At 30.5% G+C, this 19,317-nt stretch overlaps 1 protein-coding gene across 1 annotated transcript; it reads left to right on the top strand.

Annotated features, from left to right (window-relative positions):
• The first annotated feature begins 15,401 nt into the window (after positions 1-15,401).
• On the top strand, positions 15,402-17,676 carry LOC108333733 (uncharacterized). Its single transcript, XM_017569210.2, has 4 exons — positions 15,402-15,861; positions 16,221-16,358; positions 16,480-16,638; positions 17,102-17,676. Exons 1-4 carry the CDS (start codon positions 15,433-15,435, stop codon positions 17,183-17,185), a joined length of 810 nt encoding a protein of 269 aa, XP_017424699.2. The 5' UTR covers positions 15,402-15,432; the 3' UTR covers positions 17,186-17,676.
• Positions 17,677-19,317: the final 1,641 nt, after the last annotated feature.

Raw genomic sequence — 19,317 nt, 5'->3', positions numbered from 1 at the left:
ACCTTGTCCACCAAGCTAGATTAAAAACTTTGACCATGATCAACTTAAGCTAGGCTTCTACTTGGGTCAACTATAATTGTTGACCTAAGTTGAGCAAAATTCCTATACTACTTAACCTATAAGGCCTAAAAAAAAGGAAATTCTTTACTATTAGAAATGTTCCATGATGGTCCCATAGAATAAGAGCTTTGATTTACCTTGTATAGATGACTCTAGCTTTTCTTGAATATGCTTGGTCATGCTTCGTATGATTGGTCCCTTAGTCAGGGGTTTGCCATCAAAAGCCCCAATGGATACTTAACTAAAAAACATAGGACACTCCAATATGAGATGTGAAATAAAAACTTTTCTCTAAGCTAGCTTATGTGAACAAACTTGCATAGGATACACTTGTTCTTTATTCTCTAGTGGCTTCTTTTCTTTTCTCACTAGAGGCACTCATAACTTCTGTCTATTTATGCCTCACTCTCTTGCTTACTTAAAAACTCCTAAAAACCTTATGCAAAGGGTTATTTTAAATTACATAATAGGCTCAAAGCTCATAAGTAAAAGGGTTAAATATGTTTATTTATGCCTCACTCTCTTGCTTACTTAAAAACTCCTAAAAACCTTATGCAAAGGGTTATTTTAAATTACATAATAGGCTCAAAGCTCATAAGTAAAAGGGTTAAATATGTTTTTGTTCCCTTAACTTTAAGTGAAAATTGGAATTAATCCCTCTTCAAAACTTTTGGTTAAAACATTTAGTCTCCCATCTTTAGAACTGCATCGATTTAGTCATATTAACCAAATTTTGTTAAGTTTATTTGATGTTTTAAATGTGTTTATTAGTTAACATTGAAGAGTAAATGTGTCAAACAGTGTGAACAACTCAAATGTTATCATGAAAAGCGTTTAAAACGTTAAATAAGCCTAACAAAATTTAAATAAAAGGATTAATCCATGCATTTCTAAAGTTGGAGTACTAAATTCGACCAAAGTTTTGAATAAAGACTAATTCCAATTTTTACTGAAAGTTAAGTGACCAAAACATATTTAACCCTAAATAAAAATACATATAGTTTTTTATTAATTAAGTTAATATAGACCCAATAAATTTGTGACTCACTTGATGTTAAGACAAGATCGTCTAGATAATAGACTGTCTAAGAAACCTAGGTTTTGAAGTTTAACAATAAGCATTAAACGAAATATATTTTCAAAAAGAAAAGTGCCTACTTGACCTAAAGCACCTAAAGGTTTTATACAAGAAGCTACATAAATCATCCAAGTGCTAATATAAAGTCCTTTCAAGATAAGAACATACAAAACAACGTTTCCCTAAATTTAATATCGTCTAACTTGTTGTTTACAAGAAGCGTCCAATCAATAAGAAAAAGCCTACATGAACCTATGGTAACAATATGCTTAAGGATTTCTATTCATGAAGTGTTGAAAAGAAAAACATTTTACAAAGATACTGTCTAAGGGATATGTGCAAAACAATAAGATGTGTTCTCAAGCTTTTCATCTAAAACAACTTTTCATTCATAAGCATCTAATGTTTTACATCGTCTACTATCAATATGTCATACATCATCTAATATTCTTGAACGTTACACCTGAATGTTGCATTAATTACTGATAAGATATGAGACAAAATGTTTTTTACAAGCTACAAAAATTAATATCTATAAATGATCAAATTCAAAAAAGTGTTTTTGTGCTTGTATACTTTGATCTCTTTATTTGTGCAGAAATGTCAGTACCTAGCTTAACTTAGAAGCTCTGTACAAAAGTTAAAAAGACGTTGAGAGATAAGAAAACATTCATAGAATGTTTCATCAAAGCTTTTTATACAAGAAGATCGTACACGTTATTTACAAGAAAAAGTTTTGTTGCTTTATAACGTACACTTGAGTTTGACCAAACTATTGGAAAGTCTATAAAGCCTATCAAGATTTCAAGTCAGTCTCCAACAATCATCTATCAAAGAAAGCTATATAAAAAGATCAACTGAAGAGAAAAAGTTGTTATTGGAGTAGAAAAGAGAAGAGGTGAAAAATGAAGAGAGAGAATATCCAAGAAAGATTTTAGAATACCATATCTAACTCAATGCTCATATCGCCTAAACGCTCCTTAATCTAAAAGAGGTTGTTGAAGAAGATACCAAAAGAAGTGGGAGATGAAAAAGAAATAAAGACAGTATGTTCAAGAAAGATCATCATCAACTTTGTCTCATCTCAAAGCTTATATCGTTTGATGATCTTCCATCTAAAAGGGAGACCTTCTTTCGAAGAGAAGAAAAGACGAGAAAAGAAGGAAGCACCGAAAATGCGATTGAAAGACACTCTATTGTTCTTTAAGTCTACATCGTCCGATTATCAGACTACACTTCAATATACTTGTCCTCTCTTAGAGAGTTACCCAAGTCTATAACTAAACAAGATTTCATACTGTATTGTACTGAAAATGTATCCTCTCATTGAGAGCTTTTAAGTTGTATCTTGTAGGAATCTCGTCGTGAATTTGTCGTAAATTCTAGAGAAAATTAATACACTTGTAACCAAGAGTGGGTTATACTTGGATACTAGGAGTGGTGTGTAAGAATACTCAGTCTAGATGAGTTGTCTAAGGTTAGATCCAAGAGAGGCTAAAGTCGGACTAGTCGTGTTGACTAGGGAACTAAGAGTGGTGTAAGAATACTTGCACTAGCTTACATTTGTAACATGGATCCAACTTTTCATACTCTTCACTAATACGATGTTCATTTATCCATGTTTGATCCATACTATATTCGTAACAAACTCCATCAATCTTAGGTTTTTAACTCTCATAAGGTGAGGTCCTACACATTTTGAAAAAATATTTTTCATAATTTGCTAATACGTAAACGAAGAAGTCTAACATTATAAATTAGATAAAATTTCACCAACATTTGACATTGGTCTCCGAAGTACATAAAATGAAAGTGATCACTCATAACCACAATCAAGTATGCATAAAGAGAATAACACAAAATAGTCTCAACCGAAATTTTATCAAATTTATGCATAAACTTCAATGTATACGTTATAATTAGTTATGAAAATTATTTTTCCAAACTGTTTGCCAAGATAAATAAAATAATGGGAAAAATAATGTAAAAATTCACATGCAAATCAAGCTATATTAAAGCCTATTAACACATGAAATATTCATTCAATATTTAGTGTACATAACAAACCTTGAACGAAGTCGGAGGATGGATGTATGGTCATTGCCGTAGTGGAAGGGTTGTTGCTGGTGAGGGAGAAAGGAGAACTTGCATCACCGCTTGAAGGTGTTCAAAACACAGTCTATACACGAAAACAATAAGTAAAAACGAAAGAAAATCATGCCCAAGACAACTAAGTAACATGCATTTTCATTAAATGAAAGAAAATTTACCTTTGGTGGTGGTCGCACATGTCTTGGCAACTATTGAGAGACCTTAAAAGAGAGAGCGTGAAGAAACAATGAATGCGAAATGTTGTCACGCTGTTTTTTTTCTTAACTTTCTAAACAACATATGACATCGAAGCTAGTGGGATTCAATGTGAAAGACATAATCGATGTCGGATATGTAGCGGGCAACCGTCTAAAGGGTATACTTCGTGTTGAATTTTTTAATGTTTCAAACATCATTAGACATCGACCTAAAGTAATTTGATGCCTAATGAGATATGACGTCAGCCCTCTATAAAATACGACGTTTAAATGATACAGGAAAGGTCATTTCTAACTGGATTTTTTAATGTTTCAAAATCATTTGATGTTGGCTCCTTTATAATCTAACGTCTAATAAAATATGACGTTAGTCTCCTTGAAATCTTATGTCAAACTCTTCAAAAACATTGCCTTCTAGCTTGTTTCTACTAACTTTTTTAAATATTTAAAAACGTAAATTTCACTGCAAGATTTCCCTTACATTAAACGCTTCTTTTTTATTTACAGCCACCTCTCATTTTTTTACAATATTTTTTTTTATCTAGATGAATGAGTGACATTATAAACTCATTTGTATTTGTATTGTATATACCAAAGAATTCTCATTTGATTTATTTATAATATATAATAAAATAGTGGCGGCAAAATATTTATGTAATGAAATACCTTTCAGTAATAGTAATGGGGTGGGACTATTGAGGACAGAAGACAGAAAATTCTCTTTTTATGCAAGTTCCCTGAATCCTCGATATATGGGGTCTTTATATATCTGAAATGATGTCTCAGTATTGCAATATAGAATATTAGTACACGAAAAAAGCAAGAAAAATAAGAGGGAGAAGAGAAATAAAGTAATCTAAGCTTATCTATATATCATGGATCAGTAGTGGTTGGAATAACATTGATTCTAATGAAATTAATGTTGATAAAGGTTACTTTTAAAATTCTTAATGAATCCATAACTGCCAATGTCTTTTGCGACCAAAATGGAGTTTTCGAGTCCAGCCCAACACCATGTGACCCATGTTCGGATCTTCTCACTCGATTCCATTTCATTTTGTTTTCCAGTGTAAAGATCTCTCATTAGTCACCTCTCTAAAACTAACTTTAGTTATTTTTACTTTCCTTTTTAATTCATGACGGATCTTTAAAAAATATTTTAAAATGTTAAGATAAATGTATAAAAAGTTTAGAATACCAAATATATAAATTAAAACAACATTTTTATTTATATATTTATTTACTTAAATAGAAAAAAAATGTTGTCAAGATCCTCCTATAATTCTTCAAAGTTCCGTTTGTGATTATATAATTTTTCTTACTTATTGTATAGATTTTCAAACGAAATATTATTAATATCAAACAAAAACAATTTTTAATTTTATTAAAAGGTGAATTATTTGATAAATACAATTCTTTTTATCTATACCTATATATAAAAAACATTATTTTTTTACCTTTTCTTTTTCATTTTTACCCTGATCATTAATATAAATTTAATTATTTTATCATTTTATTCTTTTCAAAATAAGTTCATGTTAGACACCAATGTCATTACATGAAAATTTTATTAAAAAAATAAAGAAAAAGAACAAAAAAAAATAAAACTACAAAAGACCACACCAAATTCATGATAAAATTACATCACACTTATTAAAGAAACTACTTTAAACTTCATACACCAACAAAAAGAAAAATTTCTCAACACTTTATCATTCTTCAATCTTCTTATATTTCAAAAAAAGACCTTTAATTTTTACACTAGTAAAATAACGTCTTTTTAACGCGCTATATACGCTTCGGTTTTACTAAAACCGAAGTATATAAAAGCGCGGTGGCATTTTCACAGTTTTAGGGAAGTTATATGCCTCGATTTAAAAGAAACCGAAGCGCAAGATGTCTACTACCTCGGTTAAGTCAGAAATCGAAGCATAAAGTTTTGTCACTGTACCCTCTGCTCCTCTGCAAATCAACTGACAAACTAACAAACTTTTTGAAAAACACATACTGCCTCGGTTACAATCAGAACCGAGGCATAAAGGCCATGCTATTGCATTGGTTTGGCGCCAACTGAGTCATATAGGTTCAATATATTTTCAAAATTGTCATTATATTTTTCAGTTTTTACTATTTTCTGATATAATAGGCATCAGTTAAGCTGAAGAACCGAAACAGTATGGTCATATTACCTCGGTTATATTTTGAACCGAGACAGTATAGGCTGTTAAGAGCAAGCCCAGATCCTCCTCTTTCCCTTAAACGCGCTAGCTAGAGGCTGAAGCTTCTTCCCTTTCTCTTCTTCATTTCTAGCGAGCACGAGCAACGAGAGTGTTGCGATGGAGGTGAGTGGCCAGCGAAGACGTGGATAGTCGCGGCGAGGTCGCGTCTGATAGCGGCAGCGCTTCCGCGAAGGTTCCAACTCCGACTTCTTCAATGGCGACGACTCTGCGAGGACGTTGGTCGTTCTGATTCACGGCGCAAGTTTCCTTCTCCTCCTTCTTCCTCTGTTTTCGTTTGAGTTTTAGGGGTTTCCTGTTTCGTATAAGAACGTGTGTTGGGTGCGAATGGGGATGCGATGACGGACGAAGGCGGCGGTGGCGCGTTGCGAGGAAGGCGGCAGCAGAGTGAATCGTTTTTTGATTTGGCATTTTAGGGTTTCTGAAATTGAAAATTGGAGAATTAGGTTTTTCATTTTCAGATTTGGGGTTTATGTTCTTGTTTTTGCGACTTAGGGTTTCAGCTATTCATCTAATTTTAGGGTTCCAGCTTTGTTATCTGAGTTTGTGAAACAGTGTGGTTATGTCCTGAAACAAAATTCCTGGCTTGGGAAAATCAGGTATGACTCGGATTGCGGAGGAGATTCTCTCCAAGCGCGGGTCTTGTTCATCTTTAACGTTTTTCATAGTCATTCTAGTCACTGGTCTAGAAGAAAAAGTGGAACGGCGGAGGACGGTGGACGGAGGGTTGAAAGAAGGGCGTGAGAAAGGGAGGAGCGGAGGGAATCTAGAAGAAGGGCGTGAGACATGGATTTCATTTCAAATTCATTTTTGGGCTTCTGTCTTTGCAATCTTGATTTTTTTCAGTTTGGGGGTTTGAAATTAGAATCTGGAATTAAAATCAGAACCGAAGCACAAAGGTGGGTAAAGAAGAAGAAAAAAGAAAGACCCTACTGCCTCGGTTTAGGTTCCAATTGAGGTAGTAGAGGGGGACAAAGTAACTCGGTTCAGAACCGAGGCAAAGAGTCTACCACTTTTTGCCTCGTCTGAATATGCCTCGGTTCAGGAACCGCTGCCTATGGGCGAAAAAAACCGCTGTCGTTTCCTCTGACTGCACTAGTGTTAGAAGTTGTTGCTTTGGAAGATTTAGTATTATAGCCTTCTTTGGTCTATCCATAGGTTTCCTTGTTATTGAACTTGCTCATCATCATCTTCCATATTATAATCTTGCTTCTCAACAAACATATTAGTCCATTTAGAAGCTATTTTCAATCTCATTTCCAAAGGAAGTAAAAATGTATTTAAAACATTTTTAAACTTGAATATTTGTTTTTGTTTTATAAATTTTTTAAAATATACATTTTTAATTTTATCAATGAGCTAATATGCTTAATGAGAAACAAAATTCTATTTTTAAGGATATGATGAGTCAATTCAAACTACAAGAAACCTAATTAAGGTAAGTCAAAGAAAATTAATACTAACTCTTCTAAAGCAAGTATTTCTAAAAAGCCCTAATGAGTTTTAAAGGCCTTCTTTTTAATGTGGGAGGTTAGTTAATGATAAATCTATTATGGTGTTGCATTGATTTACTTTTTTCGGTCTATGAATTTACTTAATTTTTTCATAATAGGTATTTTTTGCCTACGTGTGTAATGTATTTTTATCATGAATTTGGTATGGTTTCTCCATGTTTTTCCTATTCGCTTTCTTTCTCTTTTTATTTTTTAATAAAATCTCCATGTTAGAATTGATGCCCAACATGAACTTGTTTGGAAAATTATCATATTATGATAAATGGAGTGTCTTTATATAATTAAAGTGATAAAATTACACTTATGATAATGACTTAAAGAATAAATATAATTACACTTCTGGTCAAAGTCGACTGAGCTTTACATCCACCTAGGCCAACTCAACTTGAGCTGGGTTCTTATGTTAGAGGACTATCTCTTGATCCTATAGAAGAAGAAGTTGAAGAAGAGTCATTGCAATTCAAAGGACCTATGATAAGGTTAAGGAGAAAATACTTTGAACAACAAATCTTCTAAAGGCTCATGATGCTCCATGAAGATTGGAATTCAAGGAACATGAAGATCATGGCTTGAAGTGCATTTATATAATTGTTTAAACAATTAATAGTATATGTAATTTTCTTTTAATTGTAAACGATGTTTTTGAATTTTCAAGTTATTTTTAAGTCCGATGTCTTTGGGTTTTCTTTTAGGGTTTCTTAGGTGGTTTAAACATTTGTACCTATATAAAGGAGCACCAAATACATATGTAGACACTTTGAGACGTATTATATGCACTTGCATTCTTTGAGAGAGGATTCTCTTGGTTTTTAGAGAGAAACTCTAATTCTTATCAAAGATTTAACATCGTTGTGACAAATCTTCACTCAACTTATCAATCTACTAGATTGTGGCGTCTTCATCCCTCTCTTATTCTGCATTCTTCTTTTATTTATTTTTATTGTGCCTCTTGAGAATTCAAATTCAGAAGTTATCATACTCTTTCTTGGACATGATCATATCTTCTGGTATCTAGAGTAAGGTTCCAGTTTGAATATCCTCTTTTATCTGATTTTTTGTCTTATAAAAAATAACCTAAAAATTCTTGAATGTTGTTCAATACTTTGTTTTGATTTTTTTGTTCTTAGAATTTTACAAAGGGGTAAAACCCCTAATATTTTATCCAATTCCGTTGAGTTTTTAATTTTTTGAGTTCTTCGTTTAAATTGTGCATTTCTACATTTGATTCTTGGAAATTTTCTGTTTTGTGTTAATTCTAGTCTTAATTAATTGTTTACCTTGATCTTGCATGAGTTTTGATGTTTGAAGGAAAATTATTTAGTTTTCTTTATTTGTGTGTTGAACTCTAAAATTGAAAAAAGAAGGAAAGAAATAATGGTAAATTCGAGTCAAAAGGAAACAAATATATATTGAAAGAAAAAAAAGGAGAAAGTAAGGATTCAAGAGTAAAAATAAAGTTGTAAGTTCAACACAATTATTATGTTGCCCTATTGGTCATGATTCATAATCTATTAAATTATATTCAATCTTTTTTTTTCACTCTTTGCATTGTTTCATATAACTCTTTTTAGTAGTCCTATGATTTTCTATTTTTATTGTTTTATATCTTTTAAAATTCTTTGAAGTTTTATCCTGAGTTTTGTATTTTCTTTGACCTCTTTAGTCAATATTTAGATCTCGCAACATTTTTCACATTATTTGTTCAATCTTTGGATACTATGATGTTGTTGGAGAATGAAGAGTACATTAGTGAGCTTTCTACTAAAGAAACATCTGAATCATCTAATAGTGATGAAGAAGACATGAAGTGTGAAGTACCACCTTTGGATGGAGACCTTTCGATAGTTAGAAGGTTGTTGGGTAGTATGAATAAGTAGGAGAATGAGACCCAAAGAAGGAGTATTTTTCATTCTAGATGTATGGTTATGGGAAATGTGTGTTCACTTATCATTGATGGAGGAAGTTTTACAAATGTAGCAAGTAAACTACTAGTTGAGAAGCTTGGTGGTGACATCTATACACCCTAGTCCTTATGCTTTGCAATGGTTGAGTGTGGATGGAGAATTGGCGGTGGATAAATAAGTGAACATTGCTTTCTCTATAGGTAAATGTGTTGATGAGGTAGTATATGATTTGGTACCTATGGAGAGGAGTCACTTGTTGTTGGAAGGCCTTGGAACCTGTGGTAACCCATGGTGGACCTAACTCTCTTTAGACCGGTATTTCTATGGATTTTGTTTTAGGACTGCCACGATCCAAAAAAGGAAAAGATTTTTTTTTGTGGTAGACAAGTTTGGAAAGATGACTCACTTCATTCCTTACTGTAAGAGTGATGAAGCCAACCATGTAACCAATTTATTTTTCAAGGAAGTGATGAGACTACATGGTATTCCAAGGAGCATTGTTTCGGATAAAGATGTAAAATTTGTTAGCCAATTTTGGAAGGTAAATCAAACTGAAGTGGTAAATCAAACTCTATAATCTATCATCCTCAAACGAATGGACAAACTAAAGTGGTAAACCAAACTCTTTCTCAACTTCTTAGATGCTTTGTAAATAGAATTTTGAGAACTTGGGAGGAATTGATACCTCATGTGGAATTTGCTTATAGTAGGGTAGTTCATTTTACTATTTGAATGTTTCCATTTGAGGTAGTCTATGGTTTTAACTCTCTAAGTCCCTTAGATTATTTACCTTTGCCTAATATTAAACGAAGATGGTCTTGTCAAAGCTACTTTTGCTAGGAACTATGAATGATCAAATTAAAAAGAAGATAGAGAAATTGGCTTCTAAGGCTAGGAAGAAGATGAAGTTTGAGCTCAAAGATTGGGTATGGGTACACGTTACGAAGGAGAGGTTTCCTTCCGAAAGAAAATCTAAGCTCCTACCTAGAGGAGATGAACATTTTCAAGTTCTTAAGAGAATTAATGATAATTCTTACATTGCTGATCTACCTAATGATTATGGAGTGAGTTCTAGTTTTAACATTAATGACTTGTCTCCATTTGATGTAGATACTTATTTGAGGACAAATTTGTTTCAAGAAGGAGGAAATGATAGATGACTATCCACTAATCCTATAGAAGAAGAATTTGATAAAGAGCCATTACAATTCAAAGGACCTATAATAAGGTGAAAGAGCAAATACTTGGAAGAACAAATCTTGTCCAGACTCATCATGCTCCATGAAGATTGGAATTTAAGGAACATAAAGATCATGACTTAGAGAGCAATTATACCATTGTTTAGGCAATTAAAAGTATTTGTAATTTTCTTTTAATTATAAATTCGCTTCTGTTTTTAAATTTTCAAGTTATTTTTGGGTCTGATGTTTTTGAGCTTTCTTTTAGAGTTTTTTAGATGGCTTAAACATTTGTGCATATATAAATGGGCACCAAATACATATGTAGACACTTTGAGTCATATTATATACATTTGCATTCCTTGAGAGAAGATTCTCTTAGTTCTTGGATTATAACTCTTATTCTTATAAAAAGTTAACATCTTTGATGTAAATCTTCACTTGACTTATCAATCTACTAGATTGTGGCATCCTCATCCATATCTTATTCCGCATTCTTCTTTGATTTATTCTTGTTGTGCCTCTTAAGTATCCAAATTTAGAATCAATCATACTCTTTCCTAGACAAGATCGTATCACCTTGTTAACTTGGTTTGACTTGGATTTGGACCAACTTAGCTTAACTAGATTTTGTCTAACTCGACTTAACCTGGACCATGACCAACCCGGCTTGACAAGGACCTGAGCCTACTTAACTCAAGATAAATCTGACTTGACTCGACTCAGACTCGAATCGACTTGATTTAACATTGATCTAGACTAACTTAACTCATTAACTAAAAAAACTTATGAATATTAACAATTATTTAATATTTAAATAGGTTTTTGAATTTCATGGTAACTGATATACTTTATTAAAAAAAATCCTTAAATTTAAATTGTCTAATGAAAATTAAACACTTAAAAAATAAATAAATTTAAAGTTAGATTAATTGAATTCAATGTACTTGAATATAAACAACTTTTACAGAGGAGGATACCAAATTTGTACAACATTATAACTAATTACATTCATGTTCTTGTATTTGGAATGATAAAGTTTATGTTGATGGCAAACAAGAAGAGCCTTACAGAGATGTAATGAAGACGAATATGTCTGATTATGGTACAAAATTAAGAGGCCATCCAATCATGGGGGCACTTTGGCCTACATGTATGTGACCTAGAATTCTTTGCTCGGCAAGGGTAGATCTATTTAGAAACCTCAAGTCAATGTACTTATATGTTTCTCTATATGTGATGGGTATATTAGGGCAAGTGAAGTATTTGATGAAAACTTTGGGTAGAGAGAGAAATATCTTGTACTTGATTTGTTTACTAAAAATCTAACAAGCCCATGTGTTAGATTCTTGCCCTATAAACTAGGATAAATCTTTACGAGTACTTGTAGATGCACAGCTTTGGAAGTGTATGAAAGAATAGTGTGCACATGAAGCCCTCTATACGATTTGCTTTTCCAGATCGCTTCAGCTTTTCTTTCTTCTACACAGCTTAAATTCCTCTTCTCGTTGGCTATAACTTGATCAAAAATTAAATTCGTACTTTATTCTATTTGCATAAATATGAAATATGCTTTTATATAGCTTTAACATTAGACAACAATATCATTGTATACCAATTATATATTATGTTTCACTTCCTTCGAATCTCACTCTTCAACGATTGATTGGATATGTTGATAACAAATTGTTCGTACTGTTGGAAAATCACTCAATCAAGGACGTTGAAAGTTAAAAAAGAAAAACAAAACTAGTACTTTGATTTCTTCGTGAAACTAGTTTTTTTTTTTTTTTTTTTTTTTTTTTTAAATATATAAAACAATATCATATGGTTAAGCCATTGGGCACTTTATTAACATAAGAATTTTCCATTTTGACTATAAAGCTCACAATTTGTTACCTTTATCTATTACTGGACATATACGTGTTTCCGCATATACAAAGAGTTAATAATCTTGTTTTGTTATGTGTGTGTGTGTGAGATAAAAGAGGAACATGTAAAACGATGTATTGCTGAAGAAACAAGTTGAGTGGTGGGTGAACAGACAAGGAATCGTACTATTGCACATTTATGCTTTTCTAACATTTATGCATGAAAAGTATAAGGAAAACATTATACAATTTCTGTTTAATCATCGACAATGGGTAAGTATTTTGATAATTAAGAAATTTATATTTAATCATTAACTTTATATTTAAAAGACCAACTTTAACCATCAAATAAATAACATCTTCTTCCCACATTCATACATGTTCTACAATTTTTTTATGGGTGAAAAAGAATAAAATAAGTAAAACAGTTACAGACACTTACAGTATTCTAATTCATATACAGAATTGCAGTATGACATCAAATACATATTTTACTGTAGAAATTAAGTTCATCTGGTTAAAGTACAATAAAAAAATTTATTAAATAAGAATCAATTTTAAAAATAAATAGTAATTAATTATTTTATTGACTAATTTAGATATTTTATAAATTAAAAATTATTTATATTTAAAATAGTCTTTATAATAAATAAAAATTATAATTAATTTGTAAATTAGAGTTTAACTTAGTCTTTATTATTACGTACCAAGGTTTTAACTATTTAATAAATTAGTGTCTAAATTAATATCTAATTATTAGAAATTAATTTAGACTAAATAACTTTAAGCAAAACCTTTTGATAGTTAATGTTACAAACTAATTTAAATTATAATTCACAAACCAATTTAGATTATAATTCACAAGTTAATTATATTTTTTTATTCATAATAAAAATTATTTTAGATATCAATACTTTTTAGTAAAAGGGTATTTAATTTTATCAATACAGTGACTAATTATTTTATTTTTTAAAATTATCATTTAATAATTTCTTAGTTATGTTTCACTTCAACTAGAAAATGATAAGTTCAAATACACTCTAGACATCTGGAATCTATCACAAACAATTTAGTTACGACATAACTTTAATATGTTTAGGGACAGAATAATGTATATTGAATTGGAGTTAATTGATAGAATTTTTCTTACCAAAGTAGGTAAAAGCTCTCCACAAAGCCCTTGAACCCTAGCCCTACATTAATTCTTGTCCGTGTCTAATTGGAAGCACTTTAAATACAACTTTAAGATTAACATTGTTTTGTTTAAATGATTATTGATCCTTTTTTACTGAATTACAATTTTATTAAAAAAATATATTACTGAATTAATTATTAAGAAACGAGTTTTATGTCTCTGATTTATAGAATAAAAATGCAACTTATTTGTAAAATAAAATTTACATTTACTTTTATTTATTTATATATATTATGAATTCATCTCATTTCTAATTAATGTATTACTTTCAATATTAATATTCCGTATCAAAATCTGTTACTAGCGTCAAATATATCGTAAAACATTGTGTTGCAGGATTAGAAGAATTATTATTAAGATACTACCAAAAAGGTACGAGTATATTAATAAAAAAGATTAGTTAAGTTGATCGAATAGAGTATAAGGTTGTAAATTTATTATGTTGTATTTGTCCAATATTCGGTCAAATAGTAATGAAAATCCAAATTGAAACAGCATGAAAGTATTTTATGTCATTTTGTTCATAAAAAGATAAGAAGATATTAACCCTTATAACATATGGACCGAAATCCTACAAATTTTGAAAAGGGTATGTTAGCGTGACAGGTTCAGAATATGATTGAAAATGAAAAGAGAGATGAAAATTAAAGTACGTAAGTACATAGAGAGATTTTAAAGATCTCGGGTTACACGTTTCGAAAATTCGAGAGCATGATCCTAAATTAGGGGGTTGCTTATTGAAACTGCATACCCTTTTAAGTACACACAAAACAAAAATTAAAAACAACAATACAATTGTACATGACATTCAATGGATATCAATTCAATATATATATATATATATATATATATATATATATATATATATATATATATATATATATATATATTACAAAATTATAATATTCTAGTCAATCTTCCAACAAACAAGTAATAATATAATTCAAAATTCTTCAATACCAAATCGGTTAAGTAATATTGTGATGTTGGAGTTAATTATTATATTTAAAATATTGTTTGATTTAGAATCTTAAATTTTGTTATGGTTTTATCCTTGAGGAATTGGAAAAAAAAATTATTTAAACTTATTTTAATATTGATTTCTTGCGGGAATATCAAAATAAAAATTATAAAAAAAAGTATTCATTAATAGAATAAGATAAATTTGTTTTAACTGTTTTATAAAACGAAAATTATGTTTATTTCACTTAAGTGTATTGTGATTAAAATTATTATATTTTGTTAGGTCTGATATTCTTTATAAAAATTTTACATACTTGAATCGTCTGTAAAACTTATAGGTACATAAAAGGGTTGGAATTAAATGTTAGATTTGAACTAAAAAATTGAAGTCACCACACTTTAAATCTAAAGCCTTCTAGTTATATATTATCTATCTTACCAATTTCAACTCAACATAAATTAAAAAAAAAAAAGTAATTGTTTTTCTTATATAAATTGATCCATTAATTTCATCGATCTAATAAACTCATTTTTAAATCATTTGAAGAGAGAGTCAATCCGAATAAACATTAAATCAAAAATAGTTTCAAATTTTCAAAAATGATATTGAAAGTTTCACAACAACTTGTGTTATCGACTTAACGTTTGCACAACAAGACGCTTTGGGTCAAATCTTCACATGTTTTTAGTATTATTTCAAAAGGTTTCTTTATTAATAAAAATATAAATTCACTTCTATATCTTATTATATCTTATTTTATTTAACGTGAAACTTTGTTTATATCTTAAGTATTACCCACTTAACGTTTGTAGTCCAAAAATGATTGTATGTGGTGATAAAAGGAAGAAAGAAATACGAGCTTTGTTATGATGAGCACAAGGCTTACGCGTTTACAGTTGCACAAGTTAGAAAATGAGAAAGTAGAGAGAAACAGTTTAATTAGTTTGTTTTGATATCCATAATTCTTAGCTGCCTAATTCCCTATTATAGTCTTGTCCACTTGCTTTGACAACTTGCCTCAACCCACTCTCTTGCACTATCACAATAGCCTATATATTTCAACCCACAAAAGAAGAAACACAACACAAAACACAAAACACACATCAATTCATTTCCTTCTCTATGCCCCTCTCTCCCTCTTCCATGGCCTCAATCCCACACTTGTATCCAAACTACACCTTCACTACTCACGATCTTTCCGACTTCCCTACCCCACACATCACTGCCAACGCTTCACTCATGGAGAATTCCATGTGGGCTGCTCAAGATAGCTTCATTCCTGTGCTTGATATCAACAATGGTGCACTTGATCATATTGTCTCACTGGATTGTGATACCATGGCTTGTGCCAATTGGATGCCTTCCTTCTCTGACCAAGTTGGGGGGCTCTCGGACTTGGCCATTTCAGACTGCAAAATGGGCTTCTATGGCGGCTTTCAGAATTTCAACGCCAGATATCAGCCACATATTGGGGACTTTGGAGAAGAATGTTGTGCTTTTCTCGAGGATGTTAAGCCACCTCCATATCCTAATGCTGCAAGAGAAAACTGGGTATACTTTTCTTCTTCCATTATTCCTCTTAATGTTTCATCCTGTATCGTAGGTCGATAGAAGTCTGATTAAAAATAAGATCAATTTAAAATGTATATTAAAATATATAAATGAGTGTAGATCTTACTTTATAAGTAAGTTTTGTGAGGTTTAATTAAGTTTAAAGTATTAGACCATCGTCAATTCCTTTCTTAAAGTTTCATCAACCCTTCTCGTATAAGGTGATTCTTTCTTTGTTTCTTATATCAAACTTTCATCAAAAGTTGAAAGCCTAATAACAAAGTTTTCACTGCCTGCTTTAGAAAATAACAGATACGTGGTTTCGTTTTATTGAATGTTGGTTTGGAAATTGATGACAGGGACTTCAAGGTAATCAAATACAAGCAGTTGAAGAGCCAAACATAAAGGTGGGAAGGTACTCAGAAGAAGAGAGGAAAGAAAGAATTCTGCGATATTTGAAGAAAAGAAATCAAAGAAACTTTAACAAAACCATCAAGGTCTTTTTCTATATTCTTTCTTTCACTCAGAGACACACTTATACATGACTCTCTTTTTTTATTGTATCTTTCTGCATAATCTGGAATATGAAATTCACTTTCCATTGACCTATTTCCACAGTACGCATGTCGGAAAACCTTAGCTGATAGGCGAGTCAGAGTTAGGGGAAGGTTTGCAAGAAACAATGAGCTTTGTGATGAAGACATGACATCAAAAAAACACGAGAATCATCATCACCACAAAGAAGACTTCTACGGTGGTGATTCAATCCAGTTCCAGGTAACTTTCCTTCTCTACTGTTAAGATGGATATCAAGAAATCAGAATCCATAGCTCATCACTATCAAAATGCTGTACACACTTTTAACCATAACCTAACAAACTAAATAATTTAACCAGTACACTTTTTATACTATACATGTTTCTAGTCCTTTTAACACTACAAAATATTGAACAAAAAACAATTTTATTTACTTTATTTTAAAACATAAAAAACACCCAAGTATATAAAATGTGAAAAATTAGAGTTTGGATTTTTCAATGGTTTTTTTAATGTTGTCCTTCTTAAACACTGAAAAGTCATAAGAGAATCTGGTTTCAAAAATCAAATGGGAGTGTTAATTAATATTATATTTTGAATATCTCCTAGGTTTCTTTTAATCAAATTTATGAATATCTGCCATGGTTAAGGCCAAAACAAAAGTTTTACATCTATAATTGATTGTTCTTATATATGCATGCAGTTAAAGAATGATGAGGAAGATTGGCTGCAAGAGGCTATGGCAAGTCTAGTTTATTTATCTCACTCTTCACCAGAGGATATGTAAGATAGCATGAATGATTATTCCACATGGGAAGCTGTTGTTATAAGCAGATGTGGGTTGAAAGGAAACTGAGTTGTGGAAGGTGAATAGGAGGAAAAGGAGAAGAGAGAGTTTAATTAATTTGTAATTGTATGCTAATTTGTTTTGTTTAAGGATTAATCACGTAGATGTAAACTCTAATTGCATGGGGGTGTAACAAAGCAGAGGAGATGTAGATTGTTGATGTTAATTTTATAGGCATCTTTGTTAAGGAATTGGATGGGCCTAGTTTGACTGGATACTTGGGTTGATTGAAGGTATAATATTCCATACAAGGGACTTTATGTTTGAGAAGACACAAATATTCCGATAAAAATAGCTTATGAGTCACTATCTCTCGAACTGTTTGGAGTCAATTATATCCATTCATGTGATTGTCATCGTCATGATTACTGAAAGCCACTAATCGCAAATTCTAGTTCCCATATATTGATGGACATTGGCCTCTCTAAAGGGACCTTTTAGATTTACATTTACTTTCGTTACTTTCAACTTTTCATTACTTTCAACTTTTCAACTTTTCAATCAAAATTTTATAGAATTGAGTTAAGATTAAAGTTTATCTCTTAATATAATATCGATCTTATTTTTTTTTTCGTATAAGTCTTAAAAACTCAATAATATAATACTTTATGGACAAAAAAGAGTTATTATTTGTTTACATGTTCCCCTATTCTATTAATATAATTAAAAGAATTTTATTTATTTATTTTAAATTACAACATTTGTCATATTATTAATTACTTTGTATTGACTTGAAGTTCGCTGTACACATTACAAAAGATTCTGTCAATCGAGTATATTTTGTATACAGAAAGAGATTGCATTGAAATTGAATTTTATGTACATGTTACCCAAAATATACATAACTAAGTTAAATAAAAAGAAAATATAAAAGGAAAAATTTGACTGAAATTTTAGGTGGCTGTTCATATACCGTTTGATGTTTTGTTTTTAGTAAGGAAAAGTATATAATATATTAAAGATATTATGGATGTCTTAATTCTTATATAAAAATCTACTGTTTACATAAAAATAATATAATCATTCTTTTCATTTCCTATCAAGATGACTTTATCAAATTAATTTTTCTCAAATTTGATAAAAGAAGTTAATGCCAAATATATTCATCACTCATTGACCGAAAAATATGTTATACAAATTTAATTTGCCTAATTCATATACAAATTTTAAGTTTAATAGGATTGCCATAAAATATTTTTTAGAGTATAAACATTATTATTGGTGTAAAATGATGCTTTCATACATTAGTTTCTATAATTGCATGAAAAGGTAAAATTAAATCATAAGTGAAATAAAAGAAAAACCACTAATATATATATATATATATATATATATATATATATATATATATATATATATATATATATATATATATTTCCTTTTGATAGATATTCTCACCTTGAAGTTTGGACATCATGGTGGAAATGATAATTATTAGCTTTTCTGTTTACTTCTGGATGCCAATCTTGTGTATGGGAAAGACGAAAAAGAAATTATTCTTGTGGAATATAATGTAAGAAAATTTAAAAGACAAACACCTACGAATATTAAAGGACAGAAAAGAAAAAAAAGAAGAAAATAGACATTTTATGTACTACCACACACTGATTTAGGTCATGGAAACCCTACTATGTTTAAGGAACATTAATGATTTAGAACAAAATCATAGACATATAGGTTAATTATGACTTGGTTGGTGTAAATATGAGATTCGAAATATAGCTATACTTAGTTTATAGTTCAACTGATTCAAAGCAATCCACTAAACTTCTTATGTCGTGTTTTAGAAATTTGTTCATAAACTTTCCATTAAGAACTTAACAGCATATATCCCAGAAAGTAGACTTCAACGGACATTATGAATCCATATTAATAATTTAAAACGTTATCTTCTGATAAACGAAACCCTAGTTTGGAAAGCACCCAATATTTTTGTCCCACAATTTTGTGATTAAAGCTTAAAAGTGAAAAGTGTAAAACAATTCCCAACGTTTTCAATTGTATATTAGTTGCATTTCATTTTATTCCCCGTCCCTTTACCAATCCAATCACAGTAAAGCTTGAGAACTTTT

The sequence above is a fragment of the Vigna angularis genome, chromosome 11 (assembly GCF_016808095.1).
Source record: "Vigna angularis cultivar LongXiaoDou No.4 chromosome 11, ASM1680809v1, whole genome shotgun sequence".
Lineage (NCBI taxonomy): Eukaryota > Viridiplantae > Streptophyta > Magnoliopsida > Fabales > Fabaceae > Vigna > Vigna angularis.
The sequence above is the reverse complement of the archived record's forward strand: the minus strand, read 5'-3'. Positions and strand labels throughout refer to the sequence as shown.